General features: G+C 39.1%; 1 protein-coding gene across 2 annotated transcripts; it reads left to right on the plus strand.

Annotated features, from left to right (window-relative positions):
- Nucleotides 1-99: 99 nt before the first annotated feature.
- LOC115788486 (CMP-N-acetylneuraminate-beta-galactosamide-alpha-2,3-sialyltransferase 1-like) lies at nt 100-15,863 on the plus strand. 2 transcript variants are annotated; one of them, XM_030741519.1, is made up of 8 exons: nt 141-194; nt 6,806-6,908; nt 7,128-7,410; nt 9,979-10,178; nt 10,388-10,555; nt 13,808-13,853; nt 13,935-14,054; nt 15,696-15,863. In XM_030741519.1, the coding sequence occupies exons 3-8, from the start codon at nt 7,171-7,173 to the stop codon at nt 15,861-15,863; spliced, it is 942 nt and encodes a 313-aa protein (XP_030597379.1). In that variant the 5' UTR covers nt 141-194; nt 6,806-6,908; nt 7,128-7,170. The 2 variants fall into 2 exon arrangements, with proteins under 2 accessions (XP_030597380.1, XP_030597379.1); XM_030741520.1 differs by lacking the exon at nt 6,806-6,908 and having other exon boundaries at nt 100-194.
- Nucleotides 15,864-23,050: the final 7,187 nt, after the last annotated feature.

Below are 23,050 nucleotides of genomic sequence, written 5' to 3' on the forward strand. Positions count from 1 at the left end.
ATATGTTTTGTAGATTTTCATCCAACATTCAGTGTCACAGCATTTCTGTGTGGCAATGTACCATTGTTTGCACATAGTCCACAAGCCCTCCCATTGGGTCGTTTGAACAGCTGCTCATCTGTTGATAACATCCTGTACATCATACAGGATGTTCTTGCCTCACCTGCCTGCTGGTTTACTTCATCTTTTTGCTGGTAAGACAAATACATTTATTTCTTATTTCACACTAATCTGTGCTGAATGTCTTAAGCAATTGTGTTTGCCTTTTTTAACATGCCAGTTTTCAGTTTTTCTTTCTTTTGTATCTATTTATGTTTTTCTGCCTTTAAAGAGACACTTCTTTAGGGTCTCTACTTGTGTAGTCAAATTCTATTGAAGCAATCAGGATAATGCCATTTTGAGGTGTTTTTGTTTGGGTTTTTTTTTTTTTGGTTACAGATTATTTATAATTGTGCTGTATTTATGTTACTTAATTTTAGATTACCCAGCACAAGAGTCATGATGAAAGCTTAACTGAACAGGACTTTCCCAACAGCAATCATACAGACAATTAATGCAAATGACCCACAGGTTTCCAGATTGTGATGTTCTCTTTTCTGCTGGGTGTCTATTCATCTGCAAACAACAGATCTTGTTATTTACGTGAATCAGTAATGTGGCAGCAGGTTTATGCTAGGAAATGCCATCTTTGCCTGTCCCATAAATGCAAGAGGACATTAACCACCACTTTATACGTTTGTGATTTTTGTGCCCTCTTGTACAGCGCTGTTATACGGAACCCCACAAGGGACATGGGGAAAAAAAAATCAAGGGAGAAAAAAAAAAGAAAAGGTGCACTTTTGTGAGATCCCATAAATGTTTTGCGAGATCCCGAGTTACTTTAGCGAGATCCTGCAAAAGTTTTTAATTTAAGGCCATGAGCTTCCGTGTCAATCTTGATACGGCAGCATTTGTCAGGACATTGAAAGGATGGGCGAGAGATCGCCAACAAAAGTCATCTTTAATTCATAACTCAGTGGTTTCTGTTGGCCGTAACCACGGCAAATCTGTACAGGCATGAAGGAAGTCAGGCTGTCTGTCTCACTCTCACGCCCTCACTCTTTCAGTCACACATCACACACACACACACACACACACACACACACACACACACACACACACACACACACACACACACACACACACACACACACATAGAGTGCTTTCCCATCTCCCTTCTCCTCTCAGCCACTCACCTTATAAAAAAAACCACAGTGATGGAGGACACACACCCATGAGGGAGATTCATAGATTTTTATTTTGAGCTTGGTCTAAACTATAAACTCAAAATAAGAGCTCAAGTTGTGTGTATGTATGTGTGTGTGCGTGTGTGTGTGTTTGTGAGTGGCAATTAAGTGAAGGAGTGAGGGGCAAGAGAGTGAGAGAGTTAGCCAGGTTCATGCCTGGCTTCCTTTATGCCTGTACAGTTTTGGCGTGGTTACAGCCAACATGAATTGCTGAGCTATAAATTAAGGACAACTTTTGCTGGCAATCTCTCACCCATCAACACTGCCATATCAAGATTAATGCGTAAGTTCATGGCCTTAAATTAAAAACCTTCAGCTAGCCAGGCCCCTGTAGTTGGTATAGAGTCTATACCAGGGGTGGGCAACTCCAGGCCTCGAGGGCCGGTGTCCTGCATGTTTTAGATGTGTTCCTGAGCCAACACACCTGAATCACATATAGAAGTCATTAGAAGGACTCTGGAGAACTTGATTGCATACTGAGGAGGTAATTCAGCCATTTGATTCAGGTGTGTTGGATCAGGGACACATCTAAAACCTGCAGGACACCGGCCCTCGAGGCCTGGAATTGCCCACCCCTGGTTATGGCGGCTAAGCTACCTTGATCTAGACCACTGTAGCTTAGCCACCATAAGTTCTCTCCCAGCAGATCCAGAGCAGTTGGGAAATCAGGCCAACTAGGTGATGGTGAGGAGGAAACATAGTCCTAAACAGGACCCCCTGTTATACCAGAAACCTGTTCATGTCTCAAATCTTTTTTCCCTACTGGTCAACACACCCACTGAGGAACAAATTCTGGTTATTGGTGATTCTGTTGTGAGAAATGTGAAGCTAGCACCATCAGCAACCATTGTTGATTGTCTTCCAGGGGCCAAAGCAGGCGACATAGAAGGAAATCTGAATGAAATGTAGATTTGGTAAAATAATAATTCACGTCGGCAGTAATGACAACCGGTTACGCCAATCAGACATCACTAAAGTTAATATTGAATTGGTGTGCAACTTTGCCAAATCAATGCTATAAGTCTGTAGTTAGGAGGAGAGGTAGGCAGTAACGAAGTACAGATACTTTGTTACTGTACTTAAGTACAATTTTCAGGTATCTGTGCTTTACTTGAGTATTTATTTTTCTGAAAAGTTTTTACTTTTATTTCATACATTTTCACACAAATGTCTGAAGTTTCTACTCCTTACATTTTCAAAACAGGCTCGTCACTTCAGATTTAAAACATTTGAGGGACGTTTTTATTTGACAGTTCACATTGGAGCCTAAATGGAGGGAACAATAACGCATAAAGACAGTCTTATTTTTGTATCCTCCTTTGGGGCTTGTTGCATACAAAGAGATGAAAGAGGCAAAATCATATACTTTATGCATCATTTCTACTGCTGTACTCAAGGGTTAAAGTGGGCTGGAATGGGTGCAGATGTCCATAAGTTGTGGTTGCATTACTTCAACATCTAGTGCTACTGAAGAGGAGTAAGCATAAAGGGAGTAATGTTTATTAAGTGGCAGGTAATTTCAAATGCAACATTATTAACAGCTCAGCAAATATCAAGAAACTGTTCAGGTGCAGTTTGTTTGTTGTCTGTTAGCTAAAGTTGCAGCTGCTGTATTTCCCAGGGAGAGGAAAGTTCACTCAAAGATGGAGAAAGATGTAAGAAAGACAGGACAGGTTAGGAAGGTTACATTTACAATTAAGGACTGCTCAGTGGCATTTGATAAACTAGAAATTTAAAGCTTACATGTAATTTCCTATCTTTCCTGTTTGTAAGTCCCTGTTTGTAAAAGATTTAATTGATCAACATATTCATTTACTCTGCATTACAGAAATCTGGTTACAGTAGAAATATGTTAGTTTAAATGAATCAACACCCCCAAAGCATACTGACTGCCAGAATCCTTGAAGTTCAGGCCAAGGAGGAGGAATAGCAGCAATCTTCTTATTAATCAACCAAAAAATCTGTCAGAGTTTTAATTAATTTGAAAGTCTGACTCTTAGCCTTCTACACCTAACTGGTAAAATAAAAAAAAAAAAAAAGAGTTTTATTTGTTGTTATCTATCACTTGGCCTTTATTCAGATTTTCTATGTGATTTTGCAGACATTTTATCTGATTTAGTGCTCAGTTCAGATAAAATAATTATAGTAGGTGATTTTAACATCCATGTAGATGCTGAAAATGACAGCCTCAACACTGCTTTTAATCTATTATTAGACTCAGTTGGCTTCTGTCAAAATGTAAATGAGCCCACCCAACACTTTAATCACACTCTTCTTGCGTGAAGAAGAGTGTGTCAGAACAAGAGTTCTTGTTCTGACTTATGGTAAAGAAACTGAACATTTAACTCTATTTCCTGAAAACCCTCTTTTGTCTCAGTTTTTGTTTCTTAATAAAAATTACATTTTTAACAATGAACTGCACAGCAGTGGGGAATAAATTTCATTACAGTAGAAGTCTTTAATCCTCTAAGTCCTTAATTCCTCCATTATTATCTTCTTCAATGCCAACACAGTGCAAAGCAGCTACCTAAACTTGACTTCCACAGAGGTCAATTGTTATGTTAATAGCTTTACATCCTCAATGCGTACGACTCTTGATACACTGGCTCCTCTGTAAAAGCCTCAAATCAGAAGTGCTTGAATCCCAGGTGTAGCTCACAAATGTGAAGCTTAAAGAAGATAACCTGTAAGCTGGAGAGGAAATGGCATCTCGCTAATTTAGAAGATCTTTATTGAGCCTGGAAAAAGAGTTTGTTGCTCGATTAAAAAAAAAAAGAAAAAAAAGCTCTTTGTAAAGCTAGGACATCTTACTATATCACTGACTGAAGAAAATAAGAACCTTAGGTTTCTTTTCAACACTGTAGCCAAGCTGTCAAAGAGTCAGAGATCTGTTGAGCCAAGTATTCTTTTAACTTTGAATAGCAAGTACTTCTTGAACTTTTTTGCAAATAAAAACCATTAGAAAAAAAATTATTCACAACCATCTCATAGACGTATGATTATGTACAGCTACTTTCAATACTACTGATATTTATTTAGACTCTCTCGGATTGAGTTACATCCTCCAAGACATCAACATGTCTACTAAACCCCATTCCTACAAGACTGATCAAAAAAGTCCTACCTTTCATTAACACTTTGATCTTAAATATGATCAATCTGTCTCTATTAATGGACTATGTGCCACATGCCTTTAAGGTGGCAACAGTTAAACCACTACTTTAAAAGCGTGACCAGTTTTTGACCCTGCTGTCTTAGCTAATAATGGGCCAATCTCCAACCTTTATTTTATCTAAAGAAATCTTACAAATGTAGTTGTAAAAAAGCTAACTGATCATCTGCAGAGGAATGGTTTATTTGAAGAGTTTCAGTAAGGATTCAGAACTCATCACAGTACAGAAACAGCATTAGTGAAGGTTACAAATAATATTCTCATGGCCTCTGACAGTGGACTCCTATCTATGCTTGTCCTGCTAGACCTCAGTGCAGCATTGGATACTGCTGACCATATTTTATTACAGAGATTAGAGTGTGTATTAGGAATTAAGCCAGCAACAACATTCCTGCCACAAGGTAGAAGCAATGACTTTTTGGCAAAGTGACTTTTATATATTCTTTATTTATCAGGGTAAAAAAATGTCATTGAAATTAAAAATGTCTTTTTTAAGAGAGATTTGGCCAAGAGAGCAAAGAAATTGCAACAAACACAACATCACAGTTCTATAAACATATTTAAAATGGTCAGAATAAATTGGGTTGATCATAATGTAGATACAATAACACAGAGTCATAAAGATGCTTGCAAAACAGGTTGTTTATTTTACATAGAAGCCCTTCATAAATCCTGTTGACTGCAGTCTGTTTACCAATATAAGCAAAGACATTGCACATTAAGAAAAAACAGAGAAACACTGGAAATCACTGGCAGACCAAAGACCCCCGTCGACTTTGAGGGAGCAGATCAGGCTGCCTCCCTGCAATGGGGATCTGTTGTAGAATTGCTAAGACAGACGAGGCGTCTCAATCTCACTACCGAGTTAGAGTTTTTTACTGTGAAAACCACAAACATGTTTAACAAAAACTTTTTGTAACTTAAACTACAAATATAAAGTGTAAATATCAAGAACCTATATACAAACTTAGAAATCAACAAAGTTGTGTCCAACTATTTACATTAAAATGCGTGCAATGCCTCAGGCATTGTTTTGTACTATTTACTATATTTTGGGCCTAATTACTATTTATTTATTTTGAAATATTTACTGAACTATGCAGTGTCACAATAAGATGCCATGCAAATTATTGCACATTACAAGCCTGATGCTTCCAGATGTGTCACCACTGTTGTCCACCTTTGAGTTTGCCTTTGGTGGCTTTTTGACTAGCATCAGCCTTGATCACACAACACAAGAGCTCCTTTTCATTGGCCTATCAACACAATTTAAAAACTGTAATGTAGTTCGAAGTCCACACTTTTGACACAAGTTAAAATGGACACACCTGAAATTTGGAGACAATTTTTGACTTAGCGAGGCAGCATCCTGCTGCTACGTCATCTTAAATCAGTGAAGCCATTTGGATGTGCTGACGTACTCGCCAACATCTGAGAGTTAAAGACCTCTAATCATTTAAAGACCTCTAATTCCCTGCTTCTAAATTCAGATAAAACTGCGGTTATTGTACTCAGCTCTACAAATCTTAGAAATATGGTGTCTAAAGAAATACTTACTCTGGATGGCATTACTTCATCCTCCAGTAACACTATGAGGAATCTTGACCAGGATATGTCCTTCACTGCACAAATTAAGCAAGTATATGTAGGACTGTTTTATTGTGTTTGAGCAATATCTCTAAAATTAGAAACGTCCTGTCTCAGAGTGATGCTGAAAAACTTGCATTATTATTTCTAGGTTGGACTATTGTAATTCATTAGTATCAGGCTGTCCTAAAAGCTCCCTAAAAGCAGCCTTTATCTGATCCAAAATGCTGCAGCTAGAGTACTGACAGGCACTAGAAAGAGAGAGCATATTTCTCCCATATTAACGTCTCTTTATTGGCTCCCAGAATAGAATTTAAAATCCTTCTTCTGACATACAAGGTCTTGAATAATCAGACTCCACCTTATCTTAAAGACCTCAGAGTACCATCACCGCAGTAGAGCACTTCACTCTCAGACTGCTGCCTTACTTGTGGTTCCTAGGATACTTAAGAGTAAAATGGGAGGCAGAGCCTTCAGCTTTCAGGCCCCTCTTCCATGGAAAAAGCTCCCAGTTTAGATTCTGGAGACAGACACCCTCTCTATGTTTAAGATTAAGCTTAAAACTTTCTTTTTTGATCAAGCTTATAGTTAGGACTGGATCAGGTGACCCTGAACCCTCCCTTAATTATGCTGCAATAAGCCTGGGCTGCTGGGTGGGTTCCCATGATTTCTATTTCATTCACCACTTTTAACTCTCTATGTTTTTATACACCACTCTGCATTAAATCATTAGTTGTTGATCTCTGCCTTGCTTCCACAGTGTGTCCTTTGTCCTGTCTTCCTCCCCTCATTCCCAACTGGTCACAACAGATGGCTGCCTCTCCCTGAGCCTGGTTCTGCTGGAGGTTTCTTCCTGTTAAAAGGTTTTTTTTTTCCTTCCCATTGTCACCAAATGCTTGCTTATAGGGGGTCATCTGATTGCTGGTGTTTTCTTTGTATTATTGTTGGGTCTTACAATATAAAGTACCTTAAGGTGCCTGTTGTTGTGATTTGGCACTATATAAATAAAACTGAATTGAACTGAATTTTCCACATTCATGTATTTTCTCATTTGAATAGTTCACCCCTCATTGTATCCACAGATTAGATCTGTTCTTCATCAAAGCTGCCAAGCTGTATCTCAGAATGAGAAAATCCAGGGGTCGCATTTTCCCACTACTGACTATCACAGGAATTGTTTTGGTCGCCATCCTTTTATGGGATTTATCTGGATATTCCCTCTGTCATCGGGAATTGAGCCGTTGTGGCTGTCACAAGTGTTTAACAGACAGTGATCCTTGGTTTAATGAGATCATCGGTGAAGCTCCTAAACCCTTTCTGTCAAGGAAATATAAACTCTCAGAGGATGATTTCAGCTGGTGGAAGGTAAAATATGAAAAATCAAGTACATGTCACAATAAAGATTTTTTGGCTAATGCAGTCGCATTAAAGTTATTATAACTGCTCAAACTTTATGACACCTTTACCACACACAGCAGCTTGGCTTCACAAGACTACTCACATGAAATGATCTGTTTTTCATTACTCTTATTGAGTTGCTTTATTTTTATGTACAAACAATATTACATTGGTACTGGTTGAGTGTTTAATGCCTTTTAGTATCTTTTAAACCTTCCCTGAATTATCAGGTCTCAGAAATGAAAAATATGCATTTATTTTTATGTGCATATATATTATATAATTTCGGTTCAGATTAATTTATCTACAATGTTTTTGTTTTTGTGGTGCAACCTGTGATATTTATTCAGTCCAGCATGAAAGCTGAATGAAAATAGCAAGAATTTTATGTTAAAAATATTCTATATATATTTTTTTATGAATGGACCCTGACTGGATGTCCTGGCTCCCACTTGCCATAGCATGTCTGTTGAACCTAATCAATGTCTAACAGTTGCTTAGTTGCTTTAGATGTTGGGTGTCAAAGCTCCCACATCCTCTTCATGCAACCCTTTTCACTGGGGGTTACATGTATAGTAGCATTACAACAGTTCCCTACTCTTATCCCTTGTCCACTTATGCCATATCCTTATTCCAGTAGCCCACTTATCATAAGTATGCCCTGGTTCCTCAACCTGATGTGGAACTTGATACACACTATATTGCCAAAAGTATTCATTCACCCATCCAAATCATTGATTTCAGGTGTTCCAATCACTTCTATGGCCACAGGTGTATAAAACCAAGCACCTAGGCATGCGGACTGCTTCAACAAACATTTGTGAAAGAGGAGCTCAGTGAATTTCAGTCTGGTACTGTGATAAGATGCCACCTGAACCAGTTGTGAAATTTCCTCACTACTAAATATTTCACAGTCAGCTGATAGTGGTATTTCAATAAGGAGATTCATTAGGAAAATTATTATTATAAATATTGAATTTATTTATAATACAAATAGCTGTTTGGCAATTGGACTCTGATGGCCCATTGAAACTGAAGGAAATACCAGTAGTGATAGGAATTAGGCAGGACCCCCTGAGTCTAGACACTGATAGTGGTAGAGACCAAGATGGAGGCTTGGAAGGAGGTCTTGGGTGGTGAAGGGGAGGTGGTGGGTTGCACAAATGAATCTGGAAGGGAGAATGACAGATAAGCAGTGATATTTAAAGCACGCTGAGCAAAGGCTGATTGGGTCAAGGTAGGCAGGCAGAAAGATGATTGGATTAGAAGAGATGAGGCCAGCATTGAGTTTGACAGTGCGGGAAGGTGGAGGTGATGTCAAACAGAGAAATGGCCAAACACCTGGGAAAGAATGCGGAGCGATTTCAGCTCTTCCTTATTGAACTTACACCTGAACTTCATTATAACAAAGGGGAAGCAATTGGGAATGACAGCAACTCAGCCATGAAGTGGTAGGCCATGTAAAATGACAGAGTGGGGTCAGTGGATGTTGAGGCACAGAGGTGGCCAAATTTGCTGCAGAGTCAAATTGCTACACACCTCCAAACGTTATGCGGCCTTCAGATTAGCTCAGCAACAGTGTGTAGAGAGCTTCATGGAACGGTTTTCTATAGCCATGCAGCTGCATCCAAACCTTACATCACAAAGCACAATGCAAAGTGTTGGATGCAGTGGTGTAAAGTACACCGCCACTGGACTCTAGAGCAGTGGAGTCATGTTCTCTGGGATGACGAATCATGCTTCTACATCTGGCAATCCAATAGAAGAGTCTGGGTTTGGCAGTTGCCAGGAGAACGATACTTGTCTGACTGTATTATGCCAAATGTAAAGTTTGGTGGATGGGGGGTTATAGTGTGGGGTTGTTCCTCAGGAGTTGGGCTCGGCCCCTTAGTTGCAGTGAAAGGAACTTTTAATGCTTCGGCATACCAAGGCATTTTGGGCAATTTCTTGCTCCCAACTTTGTGGGAACAGTTTGGGGATGGCCCCTTCCTGTTCCAACATGACCGCACACCAGTGCACAAAGCAGGTCCATAAAGACATGGATGAGTGAGTTTGGTGTGGAAGAACTTGACTGACCTGCACAAAGTCCTGACCTCAACCTGACAGAACACCTTTAGGATGAATTAGAGCGGAGACTGTAAGCCAGACCTACTGATCCAAATGCACTTCTAGAAGAATGGCCAAAAATTCCCATAAACACACTCCTAAAGTTTGTGAAAACCCTTCCCAGAAGAGTTGAAGCTGTTATAGCTGCAAAGGGTGGTGGGCCAACATCATATTAAACCCTATAGATTAAGAATGGGATGTGACTTAAGTTAATATGCATGTGAAGACAGAGGAGTGAATACTTTTGTCAATAGAGAGAGGGAGAAAGAGATAAAGGGCAGAAAGTTTAATTCTTAACACTATGGCATATTTTGAAAGCACTAATTGCTGGAATATTTCATCATTAGCAGGGATAGTGTTAAGGAATAAAATATGCTTTGAACCAGAGATGTGATCTGAAGCTGCAATAACCTTCTTCTTCTTTGTCAGAACTTGCAGGGGGCAAAACATCAAAACTTGACTTTGTACAATCAAACAGTAGACAAGCTGTTTTCGATACTCACACCCATTACAGATGTTGCAGAACCCAGGCCCGATCGCTGTAGGACTTGTGCTGTGGTGGGGAATTCTGGAAATTTGAAAGGATCGCGTTATGGAGCTCTGATAGATTTCCATGATATTGTAATAAGGTAATAATCATTTAACACCATTACAGTCATCTTTAAAAAAAATCTAACTTGAACAATGTCGTTGACACTAACAAAAAATCTGAAAAATGTAGATTCACATCACGAAAATACCATAGTCCTGTAGATTGTGCATGCAATGTGATTTAAATTATTATCTATCCTAAAAACTAAACATGTAAACTAAATATATGTCTCTGTGTACTATTTAGAATCAACTACGGGCGCACCAAAGGCTATGAGACAGATGTTGGAACCAGAACAACTCATCGTGTCATGTATCCAGAAAGTGTTACTAAATTGGACAACACAACTCATCTTCTGTTTTTTCCATTTAAAACACGTGATTTTCTGTGGCTTTACAAGTGTTTAAATCCAGGGTAGGCCAAACAGCTTGACTTTTTTCATAGTGTATTTCACTGGCACCATGAACTTTCAGAATTTTACAGCTTTTAATAGAAGAGTGCCGTCCGGTTTTATCTGTTTGAACGAGCAAACTAAACAGCTAAGATTGATGGTGTGTGTAGCATTGAAATTGCATTGTTTGGCTATTTAGGGCTAGTGTGTATCAGTGAACAGGACAATAACATATTAGTGTACAACTCCTTATGAACACAGCAGAATTCTAAAGTAGCAGGAAGTAGGTAGGGTAAACTGGATCTTGCCTTTTGAGCCTTACCATGAACCAAAATAATGAACCAAAACAGTAAAGTTCCTGGCCATTAAACGCAATATACCAATTAGCTGCAGGATACAAAAATGTTACAATTTATGTCCTTTAAAGAAATTAAAGATATGCTTCAAATAAATTAATGATGTTAGGAAGGGTCATTATTTTGTTGGCTGAAATAAAGTGGCAAAAGATGATTTGGAGTGATATCTTTGTACTAATAGTGATGACCAGACTTTTTGTTTTATTGTTCTTGAAACTACAAGTTGGAAACTACAATATTGTTCTGGGGGTGATTTTTAACCTGTCAATGGATCCTGCTTCAGATCTCAGTGCCACTGTAATTTCCGGATTTGTAGAGCCTTGTAAATTTTTGGGATTAGCTGACATTTGTAGACTCTTGAACCCCTCAGGAAGAAATTAGATATTTATCTATTTAGTACACAAAACTTTCTCTAGAGTAGACTTATTCTCATGTCAAAACCTCTTATATTTTTGGTCATGGGCTGTTTAATAGGGAATATTTTAGCTTGAATTAATAGTCATAGCCTTTTTTCGTCAGCGGCGTTTGTTCCACAAAAACTTTAATGATTGCCATAACTCGGGAACAGTGTGACCTAAGATGTTCTAATTCACACCATAGATGCAGCTACTAAAAATCTTGGATGAGTTTGAATCTTGGTGACTAAAAATAAAGGTCAGAGGTCAAGCTTTCTGAAAATTTTGTGAATACAAAAACTCGAGAATGATGTGACCTAGGATGTTCAAATTCACAGCATACTGTTCAAGCCAGACCCATCAAACTTTGCACACTTGTTCACCGATTTTACTATAACACCATGTTGACTCCCCACCCACTTAGCAGTGATTGTTATTTCTAATTATGCTGAAGTGATGTTGAGTGACTGAATGACTGAGGACTGAAGGTCTTCTGTCTCGTCTACAGGTGTGGCACAGGAGGTTCTTAAGACTGTTCTAAGAGTCTGTATTATTCAATATGCGTCATTTTGAAAAAAGGCAAACACACAAAAATTGTTAGACTTGGAAAGTAAAATTTAAAGCACAGAAGCAGAATCGAAGGAACAAATGTCATTCACTTGCTTGGGGGAAATAACTCAGTAAACATCAATACAATAACTCCCACTTACTCCCACTCAGTACGATTTAAGTGCAGGAACAGTTTTGCAGCTATTAGGAAATATCAATACCAGGCCTGTATCACATTTGCCAACTTCATTCACTCAGACAGACCTGACTGAATTCATACAGTGTAGCTCCCAGTTAGACAAGATGAGGAGATATGTGAACTTAGGAAAGTATGGTGCCGTGAGCCCTTTGTTCAAGTGACTTATCTTGTTTCTGTCCAAGTGCCAAGTCATGGCCAGTTTTAACACAGTTAATCACAAAAAGAATGGTATCGAATTTTTGAAAGGTTAACCGAAGCCATAAAAAATATACTATGTCCTGTAATGTCCCTTGCCTGAGGTATTTCCACAGCTCTTTCATGAGAAAAACTTGCACTTACAGAGTTGGAAAACAAAAATTTGCATTTTTTCCCATCACAAACTAGCTAACTTAAGTTTTGCAGGAGCCTTGGCTTACTTAGGGTCATGTATTGAACAATGTGTATTGTCCCACAATCCTGTGGCAGACTGTCCCCTTCAGACCACCTTTACCTGTGCCAGCCATTGTATTTTCCCATAGGAGCTGCTCTCTAAATCAGCAGTAGTACAATTGTAATAGGCCCCTAGTGAGTGGGCTGCCAACAGATTATATTTTATCCTAAAAAAAAAAAAAAAAAAACAGGAAAATGATGAGATGGACGACAGCAGTGCGTTTCCTTCTCCCGCTTCTGCCGAGTCTTTATTTTTATACGTTAATGTGTTCCAAATACTTTATAAGCACATAGGTCAATGTCTATTATCAAAGTCAAAATAATATAATATAATCCAACACAAACCCATATAAAATAACCAAAATGTAAGCAGTCAGATCTGATGTTGCCTGTACACAAATAAATGAAATATAGGCTATGCTTGTTGCAATGCATACTTTGTTGGTTACATACTATAAGTGCATTGTTATTATCACATAGGCTTACAGGACAAAATTGTATCATACTAAGAGCACATCAGTGTAGTGGTGCACTTCAATGGAGAAGTTTAGAAAAAACAATTATAACTGCCGCACACAGCTATGGGATATGTGGTGAGCTAAGCTAGCTCCTCGCGTCCTTCTGCCGAGTCTGAAGACAGTAGCCACACTAAGCCATCTCACAAGGGCGAAGGTGCCCCCGTGTTAGCACTCTATTTACTTTATAACAAAAATCAGAAAACTATGATCCTAATTTAACAAAATTATAAACAAAATTTGCACAATACCACAAAATTAAACCACTTGATGTGACCACACATTGCGGTGTGTCACACAATCCTTATTAGCTGCCTGTTCACTGGCTTTAGCAATTTTCATTCGGCACCTAAAATTTTCAGCAATGAAACAGATACCGCACAAATTCAGCAATAGTTCCCTCAGGAAGTTATAATTAGTGCTGAGTGTGAGGGACAGGGATTAATGCCCTACATATGGTATATTCTTGGTGTGCCATGTTTAAAATGCTAAGGTTTATAAAGCTAAACAAGACTTCAGTAGGCTAATAAACAGGAAATATTAAAACACATTTTTGAGATGCTGCAGCATTTACCTTTGAGATTTTAGGTTAGTGAGTCAGAAAGTAATCCTTTTTCCAAAAGCTGTTTGAAAATGTAGGAAAGCAACATGTTCTAATTGTTCACATAGCTAGTAACTACAGAGCTACTTTTGAATTATATGTTTTGCACTGACCCATATGAATTTACTGTAACTGTTTACTGTTACTCTTAAATATTAGGCCATTATTAGCACATATTTGATAATCAGTCAGTTCTCTACCAAATTTAACAATAAATTTTCTTTTCAACAGAGAAAGCGATTTTCGCCACTCCGACAAGATAGCAAACAAGGATTTGGTGAGTATTTTAAATTTAGCTTAACAAAACTGGTAAAAGTTCATAAAGGTCAGATTAAAAGCCCTTTCTGATTCATAACAGATAATGATCCTCCATCCAGCTTTCATAAAATATGTTCATGAAGTCTGGCTGGGAAACAAGGGATCTTATCCATCCACTGGCTTTCTTACTGTGGTTCTCAGCTTATTTATGTGTGATGAGGTATGTTTACATTACTTGTTGTATTTGTACATTATTCATCTGACTAACAGTGGTTTTAGTTAACCTCCAAGAAACACTGATTCACCATTTACCTTGACATTGAAGCTACTTGCTGTGGCATCCCCTTATGGCATGAGAGCAGCTTAAAGTAGCTTTGCTCTCTGATAGTGGTGTGTAAAAATGCAAAACTTGGTACTGATCTGAATACAGGGTCAGTATTGCTGAAGCAAAGAACCAATTCTTTTAACTTTTAATGGCAGCAACAATGAGACAACCCCCCCCCCCCCCCCCCCCCCCCCCCCCCCCCCAAACAGGAGTGGTTTTACAGGTGGAGGTCATTGACAGTTTTTCCCTTCTCATCTTTTCTGATTGTTTTTTCATTTGTTTTGAATTTGGCAATGCTCAGTGTCACTACTGGTGACATGAGCCCATACCTGGACCTTACAGAGGTTGCACAGGTAGTCCAAGTCTTCCAGGATGGCACATCAATACGTGTCATTGTGAGAGGGTTTGCTGTGTCTCCCAGCACAGTCTCAAGAGCATGGAGGACATTCCAGAAGACAGGCATTTACTCTAGGAGAGCTGGACAGGGCAGCAGAAGGTCCTTCTTCTCACGCCAAATACCTCAATCTTATTCTGACCATAAATTCTGACAGCAGCAAATTTCATTTGCACTTGAAGGTGTTGATTTCTTGATGGAACACCCACTCAGTCCAGTGATGTAAAACTTACTTCACTGTGGGCAGTGATGCTGGTATTCTAGAAGTTTCTGGCTTATGGCAGGCTTGAGCCTTGGTGGTTCCTGCATTGTTCCTGAATGCGCTAACTAATTTCCTCTCATCTGAGGGTGACAGTTTGGGTCTGATGTGGTGACACATCAGAATAACTTGCACTTATTACTCAGTTGCTTGAACAGATGATCTTGGAATCTGCAGTTGTTTAGAAATTGCCCATTAAGCTTCTGGAATGGATTTCCCAAAGTCCTGACCTCAACCCCATTGTAAATTTTGGACCAAGCTTAAAAGCCTGGTCTGTGCCAGGGAACCAACTAATTGAAATGAACTCTACCAATACTGCAAAGAAGACTGGTCAAATATCCAGCCAGAATAATGACAGAAGTTTGCTTATGGCTACCAAAAGTGTCTGACTGACATGCAACTTGCCAAGGGACATTCTTTTTTTTTTTGGCCACAGTGGCTTTATTGACACGGCTGCCTGCTCCACCACTGAGCCACCCCTGCACCTGCCAATGGGACATTTAACCAAATATTAGTGGGGGTGTATGTATACTGTTGCCCCTGTATGGATTACAGAAAATCTAAATAAATTCAAACTTGTGCACCCAGTTCTTGTTTTTAAAGTCATTAAAGAAGTATGATTTACAATCATTCCACCCTGGAAAAAAGAACAGTTTAAGAAAATCATTAAAAGCTCAAAATTACCATGACACTCATGCCCAAAATGAGTTTATGTAAACTTGTGACCACAACTCTATGTGTATGATTTACTCAGCAATAAAATATAATGAGACATATTCTTATTTTCACACTTTTTTTTTATTCAAAAAAGTACTTGCAATTAATGGCAAGATTACTTTAACATTAGAGGCTTAACTTCATTGTGTAATTTTTGTTTCCCCAGGTCACTATTTTTGGGTTTGGAGCAGACAGCGAGGGAAACTGGAGTCACTACTTTGGCATTCTCAGAAACAAACAATTAAAAACAGGAGCTCATCCAGGACAATACGAATATAGTATAATTGAGAAATTACACAAGAAGAAAATAATTACTTTTTTTAAAGGATGGTAATTTCTTTTTTCTATTTGCATTTCAGTCTTTATCGTTTGCATATCATGATAACCCTAACCTATACAGTGTGTATATATATATATATATATATATATATATATACGCATACTTGTTAATGATGAGGTACACATTTGTGTAGTACACAATCACACACCAGCAGACAAATTTAGTGAGCAAATTATAGCATTGGATGCCAGAAAACACAGAAATGAGCATTACTTCTGTTTATGCTATGACTCTGTTGAAGGCTTTCTTGATACATTTATGGCCTCACATTTGCATCTCACTCATCATATCTTTCAAAACACCAAGACAGCAACAGCCCAGAGACAAGAAATTAAGGGGACAGAACAGCTTGCACTTTCATATGGCCACCATTTGTATTTGTCTGGTGTTTGGCTTTGTGTGATTTGCAAAGGTTTCCTGAATGTCTGCGAGAATGACCACCAAATGTGCTTGATTCTGCAGCACCATAAACTGCAGCAATAACAGCAAGACCTCCACTGACCCCAGGAGAGGTCAGAAGAACAGATTTCATCAGTTTCCTACTGACAAAGAGAGGAGAGCATGATGACTGATGATTATAAACAAACAGTAGTAGAAACATGCAGGCTGGCCACTAGGGGGTACAGAGGGTTATAATGATATTGTGCAATTATAATATTGATCCTTGTAATTTGCTTTATTTTCTGTTATAACTATATACAGTTTGCTATAAACACATGTGTAGTCTTAGTACAGGTGGCTGTCAGTGGACTTCAATTGTCAGTTTCTGATCATTGTTAAAACCTTTCTTTTTTTAATTTTGCTTTTAATTTTGCTTCTCTAGATTCTTTTCCATTCTTTATACCTGATAAAGAAAAAATATTACCCGAATGAATCATTTACACTGTTGAGAGTGTGAGCTCTGTTTTGTGTAGGCTTATGCTTTCTTTTTAGCATCCGGCGTTTGATAGCTCTGAACAGACAAACAAATATGGCGGACGCTAGTTTTGGTTGAGGCTGCTTTTGGTGACGTCACAAGCCTAATTGCTCAGTCTCCCTTAATCTCTTGTTTCTGCGACAGCCCAAAGGTTCAGCAGCTCTGACAGAGGCTTCACAGTGGGACGTCATTAAGAAATAGATTATGTCATATTGGCTACATCCAACCTTTATATATGTGTCTACAAGTATGTGGTGAAAACTTGGCATGGTGATGGTAGGGCTAAACTACTTTAATATGAAGAGGGAAACTGCAACAATGCCAGTCTGGGAATTTTAAGACCTGGCTCAAAGCTTTCATTTTTGGTAAAGTTTACAGTTAGGGCTGGATCAGGTGATCATGAAACAACTGTTAGTTCTGCTGGTTTAGGCTCAGAATGCTGTTAAGGTTAAGAAGTAGAGGACTTCATGTGATAACACTGAACACTTCTTCACTCACCTTTTTACACTCCCCGATTGTTTATATATATATACCACCACAGCATGTCAATAAAGTTTTGCCTTTTCTTCCTTTAGTCTGTGTCCTTTCTCCCTATGCTGCCTTTTTCATTCTGTCTTTGCTGTCCTTCTAACCAGTCACGGCAGATGGCTGCCCCGCTCTGATCCTGGTTCTGCCAGAGGTTTATTCCTGTTAAAGGTTTTTTTTTTCCCCCACTGTCACAAAGTTCTTACTAGGTTGCTTGATTGTTGGGATTTTCTCAAGAATACTTGAGGGTCTTTACCTTACAGCAGTGGTTTCCACAGTCAAGAGGGCTGCGGCCCACTTAAAAACCAGAAAATCCCATCCCATTTCTTCAGTCATCCATAAACACAATCTATCCAATAAAAAGGAAACAGGTAAGCTGGCTGCGGTGTTCGAGAATTTGCACGAAGAAAAGTGGTTACATTTAAAACTAGTTTTTATGGCAAATTGCTATAACGGATTATATTTTGAAGGGAGAAAATTTTTAGCATTGATCCTGTTCATGTGTTGGCAATTGTCCAGAATGGGGAATTCTCCATCGTTGTGATCATCATGTGTGCTGAAATAAAACTTTGCTTTCTGCTGGGTTAATGATGAACACCAACCATGATGGATGTGACCTCATCAATTTTATGATATGTATTAGTATCCCTGTTCGCCTCTGTTATCATCATCAACAACAACATTGACCTAACAACTCCAGTATTCTCACACAGTGTTACATGTTGCTCTTTTACGTTTTGGCACATCCACGTAATTCCATCTCTACTCACCGGAGAGGTGAGCGATCAATGCTGCGTGTCACTGAGTCAGTGAATGTGAGTTCAGTCTGGGGATGAATGGGCTGCAGAAGCCGAGCACAGTTTAAAAGGCACAGTGGAATCTTTCACTCGTCTAAAGTCAGGCTTCAGGACGAAAAAACTGCATCATATTCACTAACAGCCACTGCCTCAACAAATTACAACAAAAGGAAAAGAAAAGCTACTTAGGTCGTTTTCTGTTACTATTTCATGTCATTGAGTGGCAACATTAAATGTGGGTATAGCATACAAACTCTACTACCAAAGGTGAGTCTGGTAAGTATTTTATTATGTAAGAGCACAACATTTTCAGTAGGCCTACAGCAGTAAAAAACAAAAACAAAAAGCTTTTTTTTTTTTGTACCACTTTTCAAAATATAGTTAAACTGTACATGTAATGATCCGGGTCTGCAACCCAGCGCTTTAGATTGGACTCTTTTTGAATAGTAAATTTGAGTTTTGTTTTCCTTTAGAAATTCAATTATTGTTACATTTTCTGGTTATGGTTAAGTTTTAGTTTATTTGTATCTTCTGGCTTTCTTAGCTTTGTTAACTGAGTCTTGTTCCTGGTTTAGTTATGTTTTGATTCCCTCAGTGTGCTTGCCTCCTCGTGTCAAGTCTGTGTTTGTGGGTTCCTGTTTTATTTTCCTTGTCTCCTGTTCCCTGTGCATTATGTTTAGTTTTGCTTCCTTTGTCTCATTAGTCTTATTCTGTTCACCTGTGTTCCCGGCTGTTTCCACTCTCTCCTTCTTACCCCTCATGTATTTATTGTCCTTGTTTGCTCCTGTTCTAAGATAAGATAAAACTTTAATGATCCCACGATGGGGAAATTTGATAGAGAAATAGAGAAAAATGAAAAGGATGAGTAAAAACAAATGAACTAAAATAGAATAGAAAAGAATAAAATAGAAAAACTATACACATATACATAAGCACTATATACATAAAATATATATACAGTTGCCGGCCGATCCGTGACGCGACCTTGGCCGGTCCTTGGCCGATTCGTGGCCGAACCTTGGCCTAAACGCGATCCCCCGCTAATGACGTAGGCATTCCGGCCACTGGTGGGAACGCCCCTAAGCAGCATTTGGGGAAAATGGTGGTAATGTCTTGTTTATCCACCAGGAGGAGCAGTAATAGTGGAAGCACATTCATTTACAGCCCGCTGTATACTGTACCAAGGATCCTCACATCATTGAACTGTAATTGTAAGCGGAACTGTCCATTAAAAACAATAGAAAGCTGAGAGTAAAGCGATCATTATAGTGGAGCAGTCAGTATTGTCTGGAGGGACGGGCTGGGCTTGAAGTTCAGCCCGGGACCTCGGACAGGCTGTGAGCGCTGCACCGCCAGCGAAACTGGGTAAAAAAATAAATAAAATAATTATAGTTTGGCCTGGGAATTACCTGGGAAGCCTAATCCTCTCATCAGTGTCACATTGTTCTTCCAAGTCTTCACAATGTTAAGCTTTTTGTTTGTTTATATTTTCCTCTTTTACTTTATAATCAAAACTGCGACCAAAATGACTCCTTCCCAAACTAATAATACCGGCAGTCGTTATTGTTGCAGCTGCAGACCCCCAGTCTCCATCATCAGATCAATGCCCGGTTCATTTTCCATTTTATTAACAATACTTTAGAGGTTTTAGGGAAGTCACACTGTGACCGTGACGTGCATATTAGTGTGTGTGTGTCATCAGTGGCTATAAAAGGCCTTTTCTTAAAGGATAAAGTGGTGTTTGAGCCACAGTTACGGCGGAGCGGCGGCTCCTTGAAATGGGACGCAGCCTTCCTGCGGCAGACAGCTAGCAGCAGGAACCGGACGCGCCAGGTTAGCCTAAGAAGCTACTGAGGCGTCCGTGACAACCACCATAGAAACAGCCTTTTAAGACCGTTTTAAAAACATCCTCAGAGTTCAAACGAACAAAAATATATGATTTGAAACAGTTACAGCTGCAGAGCTGTGGCGGCTTCTTTAAACGTTTACATAGATGATCATGAATGATACGATGTAGCTAGCAGTGTAGCTAGCAGTGAATGACGTGACGTCATTGTGTGCGCATTTCACAGCTGTCTGTCTCAGTCTGTTGTTGATATTACTCCAATTAACATGTGTTTACTTTCTCTGGACCATCTCAGGTCCACCGTTACAATTTCAGCCTACAAAATGATTTAAATATGAACACACACTCTAACATCAGTGCACTTTATGAAGTCCAATCCTTAAAATAAATATTATGTTTGTAAACATTTGTGTCTCTGAAATAAGTACAGATGTTCATGTTTGTCATTACAATTTTATTTGTTTAGAGAATTGTGAACTTCACATTGTGTATCTAATCAGAGTCTCAGCAACCTTCAGTCAGAGACTGAGACTGGATCACAGCTTTAACCTCTGCAGAGTCACAGACAGACACAAACCTTCCAAATCACACACAAGCAGCCCAGTCTCATCATTTTTGGATGCCTCTACGGTACACTACACTGTGATCAATATATTAAAAATTATAAATGAAAAGATAACATTCACATAAAGCTGTTTGAAAGTAAAATTAATAGGTACTTTCCAATAATATTTTTAAGGATCTCTGTCAGAGACCAGACAGAGCCATGACTCTCAAGAACCAGAGACTGAAATATGGAGAAAAAAAAAAATCCCTATGAGAAATAAATGTGTAACAGTAAATATTTTGTCCAGTGGAAAATAAACGTTTTGAAACAAAAGCTTGGGATATCATCAAACCAGAAAAATAAACTCATTTTTTTCTTTAATAACACACCTTAGCATGTAGTAATGTGACACATTTCCAAACAACAATACATAGATTTTGTTCAATGTTTTGATTGTGGCAGTGAAAACACATGTTGCTGTGTGAGTGTGACTGGCAGTCTGTGCACTGAGACCATGAAGCCCACTTCTGTGAAGCAGCTTCTTCTTCTTCTTGGCATCAAAACAGAGGTGGGAGAAATCTACCAAAAGGAGAAAGAACATCTGAGGTGAAACCAGTCAGGACAAATGATTAAATTATATATAGTAGTTCAATACAGCGTCTCAGGAAGCTTTGTGTGGTTCAACTGTTGATTTCAGCTCACTGCTCCTGTCTGTGGACCAGTGTTTTTTATGTTTGTAACCACTTAACTTCCATTCATCTATTTAACTCAGGGAGGAGAAATGTCAGGTTGGTGCAGCTGGTGAGTTTAGGAGGGAGGTGCGTTTGGTTCTCTGTTGTCATTATCTGAAAGATTTGGTTCACCCTGTGGCTGGGCTGTATCTGGGGTTACGTTGGACCTGTCACACTTAGCAAGTTTCCCAGGTTGGTGTTTATGGTTTAGAACTTCAAGTTCTGGAGCAGCATCTGTGGCTGTGTAGGGTGCCGTTGGTTTTTGCTGTTTCTCCAGATCTGCGTTGGAAATTAGGTTATTGATCTCAGTGCATTCTTAAACGGGCTGAACAAGGTTATATATCGTCACCCTCCTAAAAAAATGGTCAAAGACATTTTTTAAATTTTATTTTTGTCCAAATTAAATTTTCAACATTCGGTTCAGTTTTTTGTGTTTTCTGAAAAGCCTGAAAAAATAAAGTAGACCATAATTTTGGGAGGGTGACGACATGTTTCATGGCTAAATAACATAACTGCTGCAGTCTGATGGTGTCAGCGAGATCTGAAGCAGTGGGTGACGAGGAAGAGGAGGAATACAACAATTTGAAGAGATCTCTCAGTCTACAGTCAGCACAACGGCTACATTAGTGGCTGTTTGAGTTTCCTTCCATCTGCTGTGAACCTGAAGCACGGAGAACACAAAACATCTCTTCCAAATCTGGGATCTCAATTACAAATATGTTCTTATTAAACTATCACTGGTTAGTGCAAATGGCTCACCAGGACATAGAAACCTTTGAAATGAAATCACAGCACCTCATATACAGAGTAATGATCAGAATATCAAACTTGTAAAAGCTGTTTAACTTAGATGATGGCGTCATCCACCCCGATGCCAGGCCAGTAGGTGAACTGCAGCGGGTCCAACGAAGACGTCACCATGAGGCGAAGATGATTGAGGACCAGCCTCTCGAGGGCACGAATCAATAGATTAAATTTTGTGACTAATGCACGAACTGCCGTGAGACCGGGTTGGCTCAGACCAGCACCGCTTCTTTTTTAACCTACTGTATTTATTTACTTATTTAGTTAAAAGATGAAGTGAAACAAAGGAATCTTTTGGTGATTCGCAATGGAAATGTGTGAAAGGTCATACTGACAAAAATTTTAGGCATCTATTTTAGGTTTTCAAAATTTGCTACTTCACCAAAACTTTTTTGAATCACAGAACTCAACGTTTTTGTTAAGAAGGCGCCACCTTTTGGTGACAGTCTACAATTGAGGGAAAGGGGTGTGTTCATGCTGGAAAGTAGAGACGCCCAGGAGAAGGAGGGGGACTTCCAGCCGGACGACAGCCAGACGTCGGCCAGCTGGGGGCTGGACTTCAGCTGGCCGACGTCTGGCTGGATGCGGCAACTTTAGGTGGCTGCAACTGTATCAGTGTCAATACACACATGTACATATACACACATACTGTAGAATAGAATATAGAATAGAATAGAATAGAACTTTGTCATTATACATACAACGAAATTAATCATTATACAACAAATTATATAATGACATTCTGTCATAATATAACGAAATTGGAACAACCATCCAGAGAAGAACAGACAAGACTAACATAGAGGAGATGGGTGTCCGCAGCCGCTGCCACACTGGTGCCGCGGCTACAATCAGTCCCCGGAAAAGGAAACAAACACACATCATGGGATAGTTAGGTTAAAAAAAAAGTCATCTGGTATGGTGCTCAAGATGAGCACCATATCAGGGTCCAAAAAACCCACCTTAGCAAAGCACAATTCCACATTTAAAGCCAGGATAGCAATATGGTGGGGAA

This window comes from Archocentrus centrarchus, chromosome 11, assembly GCF_007364275.1.
Source record: "Archocentrus centrarchus isolate MPI-CPG fArcCen1 chromosome 11, fArcCen1, whole genome shotgun sequence".
NCBI classification, from domain to species: Eukaryota; Metazoa; Chordata; class Actinopteri; order Cichliformes; family Cichlidae; genus Archocentrus; species Archocentrus centrarchus.